General features: G+C 42.1%; 1 protein-coding gene across 1 annotated transcript; it reads left to right on the top strand.

Moving 5' to 3' along the window:
* Positions 1 to 18: 18 nt before the first annotated feature.
* Positions 19 to 17,914, top strand: PSMB1 (proteasome 20S subunit beta 1). Its single transcript, XM_030852887.2, has 6 exons — positions 19 to 177; positions 4,400 to 4,507; positions 7,354 to 7,435; positions 9,828 to 9,957; positions 16,471 to 16,577; positions 17,627 to 17,914. Exons 1-6 carry the CDS (start codon positions 65 to 67, stop codon positions 17,810 to 17,812), a joined length of 726 nt encoding a protein of 241 aa, XP_030708747.1. The 5' UTR covers positions 19 to 64; the 3' UTR covers positions 17,813 to 17,914.
* The last annotated feature ends 521 nt before the right edge of the window (positions 17,915 to 18,435 follow it).

Raw genomic sequence — 18,435 nt, 5'->3', positions numbered from 1 at the left:
AAGTGGCGCCATTTCCGGTAGGGGCCGCCATCTCGCCGTGAGACAGCAGGAGCGGAGCAGCGGGATGTTGTCCTCGGTAGCCGCGTACTCGGGCCCGGGGAGAGACCCGGCCATGGAGCCTCACAGCGCCCCGGGCCCTTTGCAGCTGCGCTTTTCGCCCTACGCTTTCAACGGAGGGTAAAGCCCGGAGAGCCGCCGCTTCCTCTTTCTCCCCCCATGTCCCTGCCTAAGGCTGTCGGCATGGCTACCCGGCTTTGCCCCGCCAGCCGCAGGCCTCCCTCTCCGTGGTTGCTCGGTTCGATCTTGTTCCTCAGGGCTTCACCGTACAGGCCGGTCACTGGGTCTCGATGTGGACGGGCAGGTTTGCGTGGACGGGAGGTAGAAATTGATATCTGGGCTCTGCTCTAGAAGAGGTTTAAAAATGGACCTAACCGTTCGTTACTATCTGAACGTGTTTCTCGCGCCAGCAGGCAAGGGGCAGGTTGAGCATCTGAGATGAAAGAGTTAGGATTGATTGGCCGTGTCGTTAGATGTAGTTGTGTCTGTAGCTAAATGAAACTACTTCATCGTTTTCTGTTATTTTAAATAGCGGGTAGGATTAGTCGGCCAGACTTGTTTCATAGATAAGCGTTTATTTTTAAGGGTTAGCGTTAAGTTAAGGAAAAAAAATACTCAGAAGGGGGACCTTTGAATATTGTATTCTTGCGTGTTGCATTCAAGTTGTCTTTTTTTTTTAGTTACCATCTTTACCTTAAATAATACTTTTTCTTGATAGTACACTAAAAGAATCAGGGTTATGGAAAAACACTCTGTTGAGGACTCCTAACAATGAAGAGCTGTATATTTAAGCACTGATTATAGTTTACCGACCAAACTTTGTACTTTAAAATATCCCCACCCAATTGGAACAAACAGATGGTCCTTTAAGGGAACCAGGTTAATTAATCAGGTCCTTATGGATTTGAAATTTTAATGCAGATTTTCGCGGTATGTTGCAAACAGGGTGGAAGGCTATGATTTTAGCCTTGTTTCTGCCACTAAAGAGCATTGTGGTCTTTGGGTACCCCTCAACTTCTTGAACCCAGATTTCCTTGTCTTTCTTAGCTACTCATATTTTGGCGAGGGGAGAATCAAAAGAGAAGCATTTTGTAAATTGAAAGCAGTTATCTTTTTTAATCCTTATGGTGACTGAGTGTTAGATGGTATATGCCTCAATTTTACAAATGAGCCTGGGCCCTTAGAAGTTAATTTTTTTTTGTTTTTTTAAAAATTTATTTATTTATTTATTTATGGCTGTGTTGGGTCTTCGTTTCTGTGCGAGGGCTTTCTCTAGTTGTGGCGAGTGGGGGCCACTCTTCATTGCGGTGTGCGGGCCTCTCACTGTTGCGGCCTCTCTTGTTGCGGAGCACAGGCTCCAGACGCACAGGCTCAGTAGTTGTGGCTCATGGGCCCAGTTGCTCCGCGGCATGTGGGATCTTCCCAGACCAGGGCTCGAACCCGTGTCCCCTGCATCGGCAGGCAGATTCTCAACCACTGCGCCACCAGGGAAGCCCAGAAGTTAAATTTTTTTAGTCACAGAGCTGGTGTGAAGTTGAGCCCCAGGATTTGAATCCATAGCTGTGTTGCCATGGAGTTTATGTATGCTTTTATTATTGCACTTCTAAATATTTCCTATGACAACTAATGAAGTAGTTATACCACAAAATGCGTTAATAGACCCATTTCATGAGGCAGTTGCAGATTCTATATAAGACTTATAAGGTATTCAGTGTTCATTACTCACTTTTTAACCTTTGTAATCCAGTTACTGCCCTAAAGTTAGTTGCTATGGCTTTTCTCATTATTGAATTACCTTTTCTCAGTCTTCGTTCTTTTTCTTTAATATTTATTCCTGCTGGCTCTTGGGCAGCCTTTGCTTCTACAAAATAAGACTTAGTCCTATGTCTTTTTCTATTCTCACTAAATGTGGTTAAACCCCAATTGATTAGCCTTCACATTTGTCACTGAGTAGTCTCACATGTTTCATTTATGGGACGATATTCCCAGATCTGTTTCTCCAGTTCTACCTTTCATGAGCCCCTCGATTCTGGCTTCTTAAATTCAACTTTCCACCTGGATTTTCTGCTTTCACCATAACTTAAGATATTAAAACAAAAAGTAGGGCTTCCCTGGTGGCGCAGTGGTTGAGAGTCCGCCTGCCGATCGAGGGGACACGGGTTCGTGCCCCGGTCTGGGAGGATCCCACATGCCGCGGAGTGGCTGGGCCCGTGAGCCATGGCCACTGGGCCTGCGCTTCTGGAGCCCGTGCTCCACAACGGGAGAGGCCATGGCAGTGAGAGGCCCGCGTACCGCAAAAAAGAAAGCAAAAAGCAAACTAATTATTCCTCTCAATCACTTCTCGTTTACACGGCTTATAATTAGGCCATCATGCTGCTTGTCAGAATTTAAAATCTTGGATGTCAAAATTGGCTCTTCCAGCGTCTAACACATTTTGGTAGTTACAAAAACCTGTACAGTTCGTGTGTTTATGTTTTTTGGATATACCTGTTTCTTCCTGTTCACATTGCTACCTTCCTACTGCATTAGTCTTATTGAAAGAGTTTCCATCCTAATTTCACATATAGTGTTATTGTCACAGTAGTCTTCTTAAAATTCCACTTTGCAAAAGGAACTTTTCTCATTCTGCTCGTATAACCTTTGATTCCTCACAAAAATTCCTAGATCTGTGCTTTTCCATGTGAGATTTTCTGCTGTTGGATCTGTCCATCACATAAGCCTTATGCCACTTCACTTGTATACACAAAAAGGGACACCTGAATAAGTTGTTTGAATGTTTTATTTGAATTATACCAGTTTTCCTTTATTCAGTGTTCATGTTATGTGCAATACCATCCTTTTGTACTTCAGAGTTTTAGTGCCATCCCACCTCGGCAAGAATAATGGCCTAAGTTTTCTGAGCGCTTATGTTCTGTGAGGCACAGTGCAGGTGTTTTATGTGGGTCATGTCTAATTCTCACAGCCACCCTTTAACACAGCAGCTGCTGATATCATCACCTTGAACTTGGATGATTTGTCCAAGGTCACAGAGCTGTTAAGTGGCAGGGGCGGGTTTCGGGTAACTCCAGAGCCCAGGTTCTCAGTGATCATACTCTGCTGCCTCATGCTTACGCCACAAGGATCATAGCTAACACTTTACTGGAGGACCAGTTATGTGTCAGGCACTGGTATGAGGGGTTAACAATTATTAACTCATTTAATCCTCTAACACCCAAATAAGGTAGCTACTGTTATGATCTCTGATACGCATATGAGGACATTGAGGCCTTGAGAAGTTAAGCAACTTACCCACCATCTCATTACCTGCTAAGCAGGAGAGCCAGACTTAGAACCCAGACGGTCTGCTTTTAGGGCTCATGCTCTAGACCTCCACTAAACTGCTAGCATGAGCCACACAGCCACAAAGGGAAAAGTTTGTTCTTTGTTGGTCCATTTTCCAACAGATATTTGGGTGTCTTCCTGAGTGCAAGACATAATATAAAGACTTGGATATAAAGAAATGAAAAACATTAAGCCTTTGGACTTCCCTGGAGGTCCAGTGGTTAAGACTGTGCACTTCCAATGCAGGGGGCAGGGGTTCCGTCTTAGTTCCCTGGTGAGGGAACTAAGATCCCACATGCTGCTCGGCGTGGCCAAAAAATAAAAAATACAAAAATAATTTTACGGGGGTGGGGGGTGGTGGTGTGATGAATTGGGAGATTGGGATTGACATGTATACACTGATGTGTATAAAATGGTTGACTAATAAGAACCTGCTGTATAAAAAAATAAATTTAAAAAATAAACAGTGGGATAGGTTCTTAAAATGAGCAAATATATATATATTTATACATACGTGCTTATGACTTTTATGTGCAAGAGAATATAAATTTTTAAAAAACAGAAAAAAGAATAAATTTTTAAAAAGAAAAGAAAAACACTAATCCTCTCTTCTCTGAGCTCAGATAGCTTGTGTTGTAGCGCCACTATCTACACCTAACTGCCCTCCCACCCCCCGGCGGGCAGGGCCATGGCCTTTGGCTGTTTTATAGTATCGGTAGATGTTAATTTTTTGATGACGGTGATAATTTAGTGATTTGTTTCTGTTACCTTCTGCTAAGGAACCTTTGCTCTGATTGAGGCTTGTGTTTTTTACGAAGTACTTAATATTTTTTTCCCAGATGACTTGTAGCCCAGGGATCCTTTCCCCTTATCTTTCCTCTTCCATCTGAATCCTGCACTTGCTTACATCTAGTATATTTTATCCCACTATATGCTGTGGAGCATTCTCATTTTGGGAAAGGTGTTATTACCATCCAGAAGAATTCATTAATTTTCTCTTTTGTCTTTCTTTTCCCCTCAGTACTGTATTGGCAATTGCTGGAGAAGATTTTTCAATTGTTGCTTCTGACACCCGATTGAGTGAGGGGTTTTCAATTCACACACGGGACAGCCCCAAATGTTACAAATTGTAAGTAAATATTTCTGAGGACATATTCTCAGCATCTTGTGATGATTTAATACTGCCGGAGATTTAACTTCTAAATGACTTGTTTCATGAATTTTTTAATTGCCTGTTTGGAGCTTAGCTTGCATTTTTGTTAGGAAATTGTTTTCTAATAATTCAGTATGTAGTCTTCATGATATTTGCCATATCTAGGTACCAACAGTGTTTTTGGTAACTTAAATATTTTTTACTTCAACATCTTATGAAAAATTTCAAATATACGACAAAGGTAGGATAATTTTGTAGTGAACACTCATAGACTATCACCTAGATCTTATCAGTATTTTATTATTATTACTTTATCATACATACTTTCATCCTTTTGTGCATCCATTAATACGTTGAATTTTTTTCTAATCTGCACCTTAAAAAAGAAGATAACCTGAAACATTCAATTTAACCATATGGTAAGCAGTTGTAGCCATCGTTCACGGTTTTAATGGGGTGCTTATATTTTTTCTAAAACATAAGAAAATAAAGGCATGTGTACAGGGGAAGAAAGTCTGCGTAAGTTACCTAAATGCATCTTGCATGTTAGCAGTGGTTTGTATTTAACATTTTTAGACACAGTTAAAAGTGGTGGTTACGCCTACGTTAGTCCACGAGATGGTCTTAACCTTGAATTGTAGCAGGAGTGGACTGATGAGGTTCGGGTCCTTTGGGTGGGCCTTGCGGTGCTGCAGGGCATGAGCTAGCCCACATCTTAACCTAAAGAACAGTAAGCTTGTCTTCATCTTCCCAGTTCCCTTTCTGTCCACTTCTCTTTTGATACCCCTTTCTCTTCTCTGATTTGTACTGTACCCATGCTATAATTTTTTCTTCTAAGTTGTAACTTTTATAATTTGAAAGTGGTAACGTCATAAATAAAATTTAAATACGTAATTTTATATATATTATCCTTGTGCAAGATTCTGCTCATCTTTATAATGTTGTTTTAGTTTGTGTGCTGCCTAAGTGAATACCCATTTTTTTTTAATGAAATTCTTCAGGTATATAGAGACAGAACGTTAATGTGTTCCTGTCATGCATGTTTTGCACTAGACCATACATGCAGTTGAATTGCCTGCGTGCCTCTGATCCCATGCCCTTTGGGGCTGACCTAGAGCCAAGTCTGCCTCTTCCCCAGCTGTTTGAGACTTACATTTCCTCTTTATTCTTTGCATAAAAACGCCTCTTCATTTATGTACCTGGATATTTGGCAAAAGCATTTTGAAGCTCAGATTTTGTCCTACCCTCTTGGTACTGTGAACTCTTCTTAGTAGTATAGGCAGTGAAGCCTTATGGTATACTGGGGGTCTTAGGCTCAGTGCAGTGAGGTTGGGTATAGGGGTGGATCAGGAAATGCTGGTGGTGCCCCTGGAGGTGCCAGTGGTCTCCCCAGCTGGACACGTATGTTTTGTATGAGTCATTCTTATATTTCTGAAAGGAAGGGTATCATGTGGCCTCTGCTGATCATCTCTTGATGAGATTGGTTTGTGTTTCCTTATACATGTCGAGACTTGGGAATTAATTTTTGAGACATAGATGTACCAAGATTTTACCAGTTTCCCTCTGGTGGGCATTTGGGTTGTTTTTGTTTGTTTTGTTTTGGAGAGCCATTAAAATAATACGTATACTTACACACAAGTGAACCCAGAGTGTATCTTTGCAAACTTGCATAAGTATATTGACTGGATGAATTTCTGGCAGTGGGATTATTGAGTGAAAATGGTGTGCGTTTAAATTTCTGCTAGATGCTGTCCAACGAGCCTTCTAAACACTTGCGTCAGTGCGTCCTCTTTGCAGCATCTGAGAGTGCACATTTCCCACAACATCACCAGCATTAGGCATTATTAGTCTAATAGACTGAAATCATCTCTTATTTAGATTTGAATTTCTGATTGGCATGGACGTTCTTTTATATGTTTATGGTGACTTGTGTCTCTTTTTATGTGACTTTCATATAAGTTACCCATCTTTCCATTGTGTTTTTTTTTAATTGAGGTATAATTGACATATAATAGTTTCAGGTATACAACATAATGATTCTGTATTTGTATATATTGCAAAATGATCACAATTAGTCTGGTTAATATCTGTTACCACACATAGTTACGACATTTGTTTCCCTGTGGTGAGGACTTCTAAGATCTACTCTCTTAGCAACTTTTAAATACGCAACACAGGCTTATTAACTGTAGTCACCATGCTGTGTATTACATCCCCATGAGCCATTGTGCTGTTAATGCTTTTCGTATTTTTAGGAACCCTTTGTAGAATAAGGAAATTAAAATTAGACTTTGGTTGTATGTACTACAAATACATTTCCTTAGTTCTTTTTTTTTTTCTTTTTGGCTATGCCGAGTGGCTTATGGGATCTCAGTTCCCCGACCAGGGATTGAACCTGGGCAACGGCGCTCTTGGTTCTTTTTTAAAACTTTGTTCATTGTATTTTTATAGAAGTTTTAATTTTTTATGTAATAAAATTTGTAAAGCTTTTTCTGTGTGAACATTGGGTTGTATCATATGTAAATTGGCTTGAGTTGTGAGCTAAACTAGCTGCTCACAACTCAACCTAAGGTTGTAAAAAAATTCAGTCATATTTTCCTTAGTCCATTCATAGTTTCATTTATTCTTTTGAGTGAGATGTTGGGATACAGGACCTCCCAACCCCCCCGCCTCCCCCCAAAAAGAGCTAACTAAATAGTTGTCCCATTACCATTTGGTGAATAATGGGAATGGGAGTTTTCAGTTTAAAATTACCCAAGACATGTCTTCCTCTACTGTCAAACCAACTTAGTTTCCTGAAATGTGGTTTTTTTTTTTTACAGAACAGACAAAACAGTCATTGGATGTAGCGGTTTTCATGGAGACTGTCTTACCCTGACAAAGATTATTGAAGCAAGACTAAAGGTAGATGCCTTTGTATATGTCTGCACTATTGAAAACTAATAACAGTCCTTTAGGTTCTTTTAAGCATATACATCATGACTTGCTCAGAATAGCTGCAGAAGAGCTAGACGTCTAGCAGGTGAAACTAACCTATCCTGGAAATGAAGTGATAGTGTTAATGCAGCATCATCAAGGTAGCACGATGTGAGACTACAGCAAGTCCCTTTGTTAAAGTATCTGTGCGTATAAAGTAACGGATTCTCCACCTTTCTTGAGGCAGACGGGGAGGGGTTTCTTCTGAAGACACTCTTCCCTCAGAAATGAAACAAATCAGTTTCTGCAGAGGAGGCAAGCTTTTAGACCGAAGCTTGGTCTGGAGCACCGCCAGCTGACATGCTCTCTATATAGCCCTGCACTGTTAGCAAGAGCAGGAGAAGAAGGAACAAACCAGCTGTTTGGACCAGAGGCACAACCTGCGCCATTGTTACCTGCCCCTCAACAGGCTTTAGTTGATAGCTAGCTGAGGAAGGAGATTTGATGCAAGGTGGATGAGGGTGGAAGAGACGAAAAGGGTGGTATTCGGAAGAAGTAAGAGAACGAGACAGACTAACCTGTTTTACAGTTTTTAAAGGGCTGACATTGCCTGCATGTCTTTTGTGGAAGCTGGGGAGGCATAAAGAACAAAGGAATGCTGACTTGATGAAAGCAGAGGGCCGTCTGGATTTTGATCATCGCCTGTGTGTATTAGCAGTGTTTGCTGCTAGTAGTTTCAGGGAGAATAGGATAGGTGTAATTTGGACTGTGCTAAAATGGATTTTATCTGTAATAATAACCAGTAACTACTCTCTTCTTAGTTGATAACAGTATAGGGTTGGAGTAGGATTCTCAGTCACCATATGTCAACATTCAGAAGTGTAGCTCTGTTTCTTAATCAGTTATAGCCTGCTGACATTTTTTAAACTGCTGATATTTACAGTGTCAATATTATATGCTGTTAATATTCTTATTTAATTTTGTAGGCTACGTGTCGTAATTTTTAATTTAGTAGTTGGTTAAGTCCAGCTGGTACATGAAAAAGTGAGCCGGGTTGGTCGCATTCTGTTCTGCCTATTTGTGATAACCCTTAAGATTATGTGTGATGTCACTGGAGTATGTAATGAATTTGTTTAACTGATACTTGCTCTTTGAATGTGTAGAAATGATTTCATTTACTATTTATCAATTGTTAACATTTATTTAAAATCTATTTATATTGAAAGCTTTAGTGACTTATATTTATTGATGTATTTGTATGATTCCTAATGCATATTTTATAAATGGCATTTAGAGGACAAAAATAAACATGACATGGAGAGTTGTTAATAAAATAAAACAAGCAACAGTGAGTTCAACTCAGTGTACAGTCCTTGAAATTTTTCTTTCATATATTATTGTGTAAATGGTGAGGTGAATAAATGTTGGTGCTCGGTTTTGAAATGAAGAGTTTTCTTTATAACCGTGGAAAAATGTTTCTGTGCACTGATTTATCCAAGTAGCTCATTTCTCATCTTTCTTCAGTATTTGTCATTGTTTGATTTTATAGTACTTCTTAGGTTTCTCTTTAGAGATGGTTGCTATGTAGCTGACAAACTGGTGAACTTAAATTTCTTTTATTGGATAATTTGGGATTCCTAAGGATGTAGTAAATCTGAGATTGGCAGTCACTGTATAAGATGCTGTTTGGGATACTTCTGTTCTCCATGGTAGATGCTCTAAGGGTCAAGACCACCGCACTGTATTCACACACAGTAAGGGCGCTGCCCTCGCACCTCACAGGTACCTACTCTGCAAAGAGACGGACTTACGTCTGAGTCTGATCAGGAGTTAGCATAGCAGATACCTTCAGCTTTATGAGCCATTTGGTTTCTGTGGCAACTGTTCAACTCTGCCCTTGTGCAAAAGCAGACAGACAATATGTAATGAATGAACGAGACTGTGTTCCAATAAAACTTTATAGAAACAAGTGGTGGTCTGAATTTGGCCCATGGACTTTCCTGACCACTGTCTGTTTGCAGAGTGGAGAGCTGGATTTGGAACATCCTCTCCAGGTCGCCTCATATGCTCTGTTTGTATATATTTGCTCTTGAGTTAGCAGTGCCTGGGATAAGGATGGCATGGAAAGTAGTCTTTAAACCAGAGAGCTGAGGGCAAACTTAGCATTCTTTCCGATAGAAGTGTTTGTAGCCCCCAAAAATGATAGGACATAATAAAGTATTTTATTTTAGTAGTATTGTGTTGTTTGATCATGAAAGAAACAGGTATCCTTTCCCATTTCACCAAGATTGGCTTTCATTCTTTTCAATTTACTGTTCATTGTTCTAGTCTTTAATATATTCTGCCTCTACATGCCTGTTATTTTTGTTAATAATTGCAGATGTACAAACATTCCAATAATAAGGCCATGACGACAGGGGCGATTGCTGCAATGCTGTCTACAATCCTGTATTCTAGGCGCTTTTTCCCCTACTATGTGTACAACATCATCGGGGGACTCGATGAAGAAGGTAGGATGTTTTCTTTCTGGGTGATGAATGGGGTGGCATTTCTTAGATGTGTGTGTGTTTCAAACCAGAGTTGAAAAGAACCGGATACCCTCTTGCCCAGCAACTTCATTTTCTCATAATTAAAGCAGTGAAGAAACTGAAGCTAGGGCTTCCCTGGTGGCGCAGTGGTTGAGAGTCCACCTGCCGATGCAGGGGACATGGGTTCATGCCCCGGTCCGGGAAGATCCCACATGCCACGGAGCGGCTGGGCCCGTGAGCCATGGCCGCTGAGCCTGCGCGTCCGGAGCCTGTGCTCCACAACGGGAGAGGCCACAACAGGGAGAGGCCTGCGTACCGCAAAAAAAAAAAAGAAGGAAAGAAAGAAAGAAACTGAAGCTAAAAGGGAAATCAATGATTATCCAGAGACACACAGCAAGTGGTGTATTAAGTGAATGTTGGGCAGTCAGTTGTTTCACTATTTTCTCAAGATCTTGCATGAATTTGATAGTATATTTAGCATTTTAATCTTACAGAAAGAAACCTGACTTGGAGAAGCTTGACCTAAGTATGATTCTAAGTAAGACAAACGTACTTCAAAAGGTTTTTATGAAAGTAATGTGTTAAAGAAGTGCATTTCCACCAGTATTTTTGGATAATTTTTAAAATCCCTCTTGGATTTTCTGTCAGAGTCATACCAGGAGGGCCAGTGAAAATCAGCATTGTTACTTGACATTTCCATGCTGTTTTTGATCCAAAGCATGGATCAAAGGGCAGCAGTGTTTTTCACCAGGTCTGATTTGAATTGACTTTTAGTTGCTTCCAGAAATCAAACACAGTCTCCCAGGACAGATCTGTGCTGCCTTTTAGAGTAGTCCAGTGTGAAGAAGCTACAGGAGTGTCTTGGGTGCCATTGAAACAGTCTATCTTTCTGAGAGGGAAGGTTTCTGGGTAGGATGGAGTCAGGTTCTTCTCATCTCCTCTCGTTTTTACTCCTGTCCGTTCCTGTTCCATGGGTTTTTTCTTTGTTCTCCCTCGCTCTCTCTCTCACCTCTGCCCCTGTATGTGACCTCTGGGAGCATTCTGATCATTTTACCTACCATGGTTTATATGTAGACAGATTAGGTTGACACAGTTTTTTCAGGCTTTCAAACTTGCTTGAAAACTAAGAGAAAATATAAAGCACAGAAATGGTACATAGAAATTAATTACACTTAACCTGGGTAATTAAATTCTAGCCACAGGTTAGCTTGCCTTACCCAGCATGCTGGACACTTCTGGTGCCTTTTTTGACTTCAGTTATGTCTGACTTGAATGTCAGGTTAATAAATTCAGATTTTAGCAATGTTAATAATAGCTACCATTGAATTTCAGCAGGCCAGACAACGTCCTTTGAGTTTTTCTGAGCATCAGACTGATTGGAGAAACCTCGTGTGTGCTGAGCTCGTGTGTGGGCAGAGCTAAGGCTCGGATCTGCTTGGCTTCACAGCCCTCTTCTTTGATTTCCAGATTACACCCGCTTGCTTTGGTGGTATTCTCAGGCATCCCTAACCTTTTCCCCCTCTAATCTTGTCTGGTTTGATCTGGTTTTATTCCTTAGAGGAATTTGTGTGTGTAGTAAAGCAGTCCTTTGCTGCCTTTTTCTGTTTCCCAGGACAGCCTTCAGCTCTCTCACCCGTGCTTTCCTCTTTCTTGGTTTATTTCCTTGTTTGGTGGTGTGCATCTCTAGAGAAATTTCTGAAGAAAGGAATCAGGAGACCTTTTTGAGTCCTTGTTTTTTGAGTCTTTTCTTTATCCTGGTGTTCTGAAAGGTTCCAGCGAGGCTCCTCGCCCAGAGTCTTGGCTCATTTATTTTGTCTCCTCTACTGTTCTCCTCCTCTCCCAACCCTGCCTTCTCCACAGCCACCTGGGTTATGATCCATAGTTCCTCATTTTTTCCCCTGCATGTTGTCCACCTGTTTATTTTTTTGTTCTGCTGTGAAGATTTCCTCAACTTCAATGCCTCATTCTTTACTGAGCTTTCTATTTTTGCCATCATTAATTTCCAAGAGCTTTTTCTTCTTTGTTAGCTCCTTTATTTTTATTTTAAGTGTCCTGTTACTGCTAGATTTTTTTTGTACTTCTTTGAAGTTTTCTTGTGTTCTCTGCATTTTCTCCAGCTGCTTTTTTTTTTTTTTTTTTTTTTTTGCGGTACGCGGGCCTCTCACTGCTGTGGCCTCTCCCGTTGCGGAGCACAGGCTCCGGACGCGCAGGCTCAGCAGCCATGGCTCACGGGCCCAGCCGCTCCGCGGCATGTGGGATCTTCCCAGACCGGGGCACGAACCCATGTCCCCTGCATCGGCAGGTGGACTCTCAACCACTGTGCCACCAGAGAAGCCCCAATTGCTTTTTTTTAATGCATTATTTGATAAGTTTGGAATGTGTATACACCCACTGAGACAATTTATTCCTTTTTTAAATTTTTATTTATTTATTTTTATTTTTGGCTGCATTGGGTCTTCGCTGCTGAGCGTGGGCTTTCTCTAGTTGCGGCGAGCGGGGCCCTGCTCTTTTTTTTTTTTTTTTTGGAGGCCTGCTCTTCATTGTGGTGCGTGGGCTTCTTGTTGTGGCTTCTCTTGTTGTGGAGCACGAGCTCTAGGCGTGCAGGCTTCAGTAGCTGTAGCACTCGGGCTCAGTAGTTGTGGCTCGCGGGCTCTAGAGCGCAGGCTCAGTAGTGGTGGCGCACGGGTTTAGTTGCTCCACGGCGTGTGGGAAGAAGTCTTCCCGGGCCAGGGATTGAACCCCTGTACCCTTCATTGGCAGGCAGATTCTTTACTGTGCCACCAGGGAAGCCCTCAGATTGCTTTCTTCATCTTGTTTATTTTTGGCTGCTGCCTTCTACATTGGAGGCTTCCTTCAAATTTCTTTTGAATTTTGGCCGTCCATTTGTACTGAAGATTGATAATCAAAATCTGGTCATAAAGGTCTGCACTGAAGGAGCACATCAGCTCTCCATTTAACACTTCTGTTTTTGTACCTGCCTTTCACCCTGTCTATGGTAAAGCCTGGTGCCTCCAAGTCCAGAGCCTCTGCTGAAGTTTTGAGACTTTTTTTTTTTTTTTTTTTGGCTGCGTTGGGTCTTTGTTGTTGTGCGCAGGCTTTCTCTAGTTGCGGCGAGCAGGGGCTACTCTTGGTTGCGGTGTGCGGGCTTCTCATTGCGTTGTCTTCTCTCGTGGCGGAGCATGGGCTGTAGGTGCGTGGGCTTCGGTAGCTGTGGCTTGTGGGCTCTAGAGCGCAGGCTCAGTAGTTGTGGCACACGGGCTTAGCTGCTCCACGGCATGTGGGATCTTCCCGGACCAGGGCTTGAACCCGTGTCCCCTGCATTGGCAGGCGGATTCTTAACCACTGAGCCACCAGGGAAGTCCCTGTTTTGAGATTTTATTTCCTGTCTTTTGTGTTGGTGGAAGTGGGGCTCTGTTCCTATGGAGACCCTCAGGACACTGGGTCAACAGCTGACTTTAGCACACAGTCGACAGCTATCTACTTTGACCTCTGTGCCCTTACCTCTCCAGCTGCAATCATGCCCTCTTGTAAAAAATTTCCCCCAAGTTAATGAGGGCTTTAGTTTTTCTGTAATGAAAACAATAATGCTTACAGAAGTCAAATAGTACTGGAAGATACAAAGATAAAAGTAGTAATCCCCCAACGCCTGTCCCTAGAGATAATTACTATTCAACTTATAGCGAACATGCTTTTAGATATCTTGGTGTGCATACGTGCTTGTACACTACATAAGTAGGATGTAGTTTATACGTTTTTCTGGGACTGTCCAGTGGATGTATTATCACTGAGGTAGCTTTATGCTGGTGGATAAAGGCATGCATACTGATTCCAGGCTGACATATGGGATAGGGCGGCACCATAGTTTCCCCACCAGTCCTCTGAGGATTATTTAGGTTGTTTCCAGTTTTCTTAATATAAACAATATGACAACTCCTGTACATACAATTTTGTGTATTTCTCCGACCCAGCTTATCTCCCTGGAAAAAATTCCTAGAAGTCGAGCTTCTGGGTCAGAGAATATCTATATGTTTGCATCCTGCTGACATCATGGGCGTGCCCTTCAGAAACAGTCCTCCTGCACTCCACCAGCAGGGGTGTGAGTACCTTCTTTTGTTTTGGGTTTTTTTGGTTCTGTTTTTGCATCCTAACCAGTCTCAGAATTTTGACACATTCTAGGTCTTTGCCTAGTAAATACTTTGTTGTTTTAATTTATATGTATTTTTTGTTTATAGAGGTTGGGTGTCTTCGTGTTTATTGCCCTTTGCATTTCTTTGGAGACTGACCCATGTGTTAATCTTTGCTTATTCCCTTATTCGCAGGTCAGTCTTTTCTTACTGATTTATAAGAACAACTGTGTTAACCCTGTGTAACGTGTGTGGCAGATGCCGTGCACGAGCGTTCTTGGTCTCTGACCTTTTGGGATGTGTCTTGAGCTATACAGAAGTTCCTGACTTTCATACAAATCTGTCAGTCTTTTCTTTATGGTATTGAGTGTCTTAACTTTGTTAGAAACGCCTTCCCCATCAAAGGTTTACCTGTGTTTTTTTCTAGGACTTGTCTGGTTTTATTTTATTTTTTACTTTGAAATCATCGCACTTTTTAAGAATTATTTTGATGAGGGAAATCACTTTATACTTACAGCCAAGATTCAGGCCTTCTGCACTCATGTTACAGGTGTCTCTTGCTTTTTCTAAGGGAGTCTTTGAAGCTGTGGTCTTGGGTATATTCTACTCTTTTGTTTTCCTCAAAGCTGTGTGTGTGGTTTTCTGAGATTGGTTTACCCTTGGGTAAATCTTTTGAGCCTCATTTTACTTGTGGCCTATTGGCCTCATGAGCGATACAGTTGTTCTTTTGGCTTTATACCTCATAGCGCTTCTTTATGTGTTGAAGTTAGTGGCCTTGCTTGCTGTGACCTTGTTTCTTGTTCTAAGCCTGCTCCCAGCAGAGCACTTCTCCAGGTTCTTTCAGGTGCTGCCTCCTCAGCCGGGTTGGGGCTAGGGTTATATCTCCGTAATTCTGCGGTGGGAAAAATACACACAGCTAATGTTGGCAGTTGTCCATGGTAGTAAGAAGATTGTCCTTGTCTCACATCTCCCAGGGTAACTCCTGGAGTGTTTCAGTTATGGCATAATGTGTTTTAAAAATCAGTTGTGTCACTTTTAAGTCATACCTTATAAATGATCCGTGATTTCTCACACTTAGAACACAGTTGTTTTAAAAGGCCTTTTTAAAAATTAGTGACATGTATTCTTTGTAATAAACTCAATACCAGAGCATATAAAGTGATTCCCTTCTTTTCTTGTCTGTAATCCCACAAAGATGAATAACTACAGTTTACTTACTAATCTTTCCATATGTTTTTGTGTGTATATGTAAATGTCTGTACAGTTTACTTAATGCCTTTAAACAAAAATAGGACTGTACTCTACATAGCACAGAGCTCCTTATTTTACATTGTCCCATGGATGTGTCCCACAGACCTGTCCTCCTCTTCCTAGTCTGCACATGGCTATGTTGACATATACCATTTTCTGCTAATGGAGTTGGTTGCTTGTAAATTTTTGCTCTGTAAGAGATACAGAAATGATCTTGTACATATTGCTTTGTGTGTTTATGTAAGCATTACTTGTAGGTAAATCTTAATTCTGTAAGTGAAATTATTACTGGGTCATAGGGTACGTACTTTTTCTCTAGTTGCGGCGAGCGGGGGCTACTCTTTGTTGTGGTGCGCGGGCTTCTCATTGCAGTGGCTTGTCTTGTGGCGGAGCACGGGCTCTAGGCACGTGGGCTTCAGTAATTGTGGCTCGCAGGCTCCAGTAATTGTGGCTCGCAGGCTCTAGTGCGCAGGCTCAGTAGTTGTGGCACTCAGGCTTAGTTGCTCTGCGGCATGTGGGATCTCCCTGGAGCAGGGATTGAACCCATGTCCCCTGCATTGGCAGGCAGATTCTTAACCATTGCGCCAGAGAATTCCAGGGAAGTCCCTGGAATTTCTTCTTAATTAAATTGATTTTTTTGTGGTGCTGATGCTAAAGAGTGTGCTTACTGTTAGTTTAAAAGTACACAGTAAATTTTTCATGCTTCTCACATTAGCACCAGGAAAATCTTACACTTGTGTCTATACTGCAACTACACCAGTTAGATTTTTAGGAATGTTGTGAGGAGTTTGGTGCAGAACTTAGAGCAGGACCTGTGATTGTTAACTAGTGAACCTGTGAGACCACATACATAGTGGGAGCCACGGCGTGGTAATCGGTGATGGTAGCTTGGAAGAGAGCATGACGCTCCTGGGGGCAAACGCCTTAGTGGACAGGAGTGGGCAGGTGGGCCTCCGATTGCATTCTGAGGGGAGGGGAGGGGAAAGGCAGACTGCTCTTCTTCTGAAATTTTAGCCAAGTTGATAGTCCATTTTGTATCACATTTTGAGTAGATTTATTTTACCACGATTTGGGAATGTGGTCAAGATGCATCCTTATGGAGACTGTTTTCTTCTTTAAGGGAAGGGAGCTGTGTACAGCTTTGATCCGGTGGGTTCCTACCAGAGAGACTCCTTCAAGGCTGGAGGCTCAGCCAGTGCCATGCTGCAGCCCCTGCTTGACAACCAGGTAATAAGACTGCGTCCAGGGGGCGGTGGCATTAACACAAAGTGCCTCCCCTGCATTCTCTTCACCAGCTTGGGGGAGTGCGGAAGTCAGCGCTTTCTTGTAGTTCGCTGCTGAGTTTGCTGGGCTGATTTGCCCCACCCAGCCTTCTTGTCTCTGTTCCACTGGTTCTCCTGCCGCCCCTCCCTTCCACGGCTCCAGCTTCTTCCCTGTTCTCACGGCTTGGAAGGCGCTTCTGTCTACAGTGGTTGGTCCATGTTTTTGGTTCTCCTCCTGCCATTTTTACCTGCAATCATGAAAATGCATTTCTCCCCCAGTCTCACCGTTTCCGTGTCACCTCGTTTTGTCTTCTAATTTCCAAGTACGCGTTTAACTTGCCCCCTCTTCTGTCACTGCTGGCTGCATTCAGGCTTGCGTGGCATCTTGCCTGGGTCATTGTGTTTATTTCCAACGTCCTTTTTGCCTCCAGGCTTACTTCCCTACTTCATCCTCCTTGCTTGTCTAAAATTCGTTACGTAGTATGTAGTTACTTCTGCTTGTTGCTTATCTGCCTCATCTCCTGTCACTCCATATTCCACTCAGATCTTGAAGTGATGTGCCTTCCCATCTCCATCCCTTTGGAGATACCACAGCCTCCATCTGCAGTGTTACTCCATCCTTGAACTCGTTTATCCTTTAGCACTCCTCTACTTAGATGTATTTTCTGCTGAAGGCTTTCTTTTCTTCTCCCAGGAGATTTAGTTAGGACAGCTTGGGGCTCTCCTGGCTCTATTTTCTTCTTAGTTTCAGTAGATTCTGTAACGATAGTTTGCTTACATATGTTCACGCCTCTGCTGTGTGCTTCTCAAGAGCAGGGCCTTTGTCTCAGTGGATGTTGGTCAGGTGTTAGGTATGTGTAATTCAGCCAGGTCTGGAAATATTTCAGTTGAGGGACATTTGACGTTTGTGTGATGTACTCATGTTGAACCCTGAGACGTGTGAAAGCTTTGGGGGAGACTGGACTGCCTTTGTATGGTCACATGATGCCTCATCCAAGGTTTCTGTCCCACCAGGTTGGTTTTAAGAACATGCAGAATGTGGAGCATGTCCCACTGTCCTTGGACAGAGCCATGCGGCTTGTGAAAGATGTCTTCATTTCTGCTGCCGAGAGGGACGTGTACACTGGGGACGCACTGAGGATCTGCATCGTGACCAAGGAGGGCATCAGGGAGGAGACTGTGCCTCTGCGGAAGGACTGAGTTCTGTGCCGTTGTCCTTGATTAGTTCAAAACTGGTTAAGTTTGTACCTTGGAATTGTTGGACTGATCTGTTTTATTAAAGAATAAAACCCTAAGCACTTATTTTGTTATGACTTGTTTTCTTCCAGGACAGAACTAGGAAGTAGAGTTTCTTTTTCCTTTCTTTTTCTTCATTCTTCCTGTATTTTTCTGTCATCCAGAGCTATTTTTGTATTTTAAGGATACAAAATCTTTTAGCTTTCATCTATCTCTCTGGGAAAGTTCACTGTTTGTTTTGATCAGCTTATCGTCTTATGGTAGGTCAGCCCATCTTATGGAGAGTGTTTGGAATTTATTTAGTCCACCCAGCTTGCCTTGAAGGGCAGATTACCTTTAAACCACCTCAATTTTATTAAGACATTAATGGATGTAAATAGAGTATGTTAAGATTTATCATCCCTGGGATTGTTAAACAGTCTGGAATGGCTGTTTTGGAGGAAAATCTTTAAATCAACCAGAGTAGAAGAAAACTGTAAAAGCAAATAGCCCTTTAAACGGGCTTTAGCCAGAAATCTGGAATAATTTGTATAAACACTTTGGAAATGTTAAAATTGATACCTAAATTTCGATAGAGTGTTTTTGCT

Source organism: Globicephala melas, chromosome 14 (genome assembly GCF_963455315.2).
Source record: "Globicephala melas chromosome 14, mGloMel1.2, whole genome shotgun sequence".
Classification (NCBI taxonomy): Eukaryota; Metazoa; Chordata; class Mammalia; order Artiodactyla; family Delphinidae; genus Globicephala; species Globicephala melas.
This window is presented reverse-complemented; position numbering and strand designations above follow the sequence as displayed.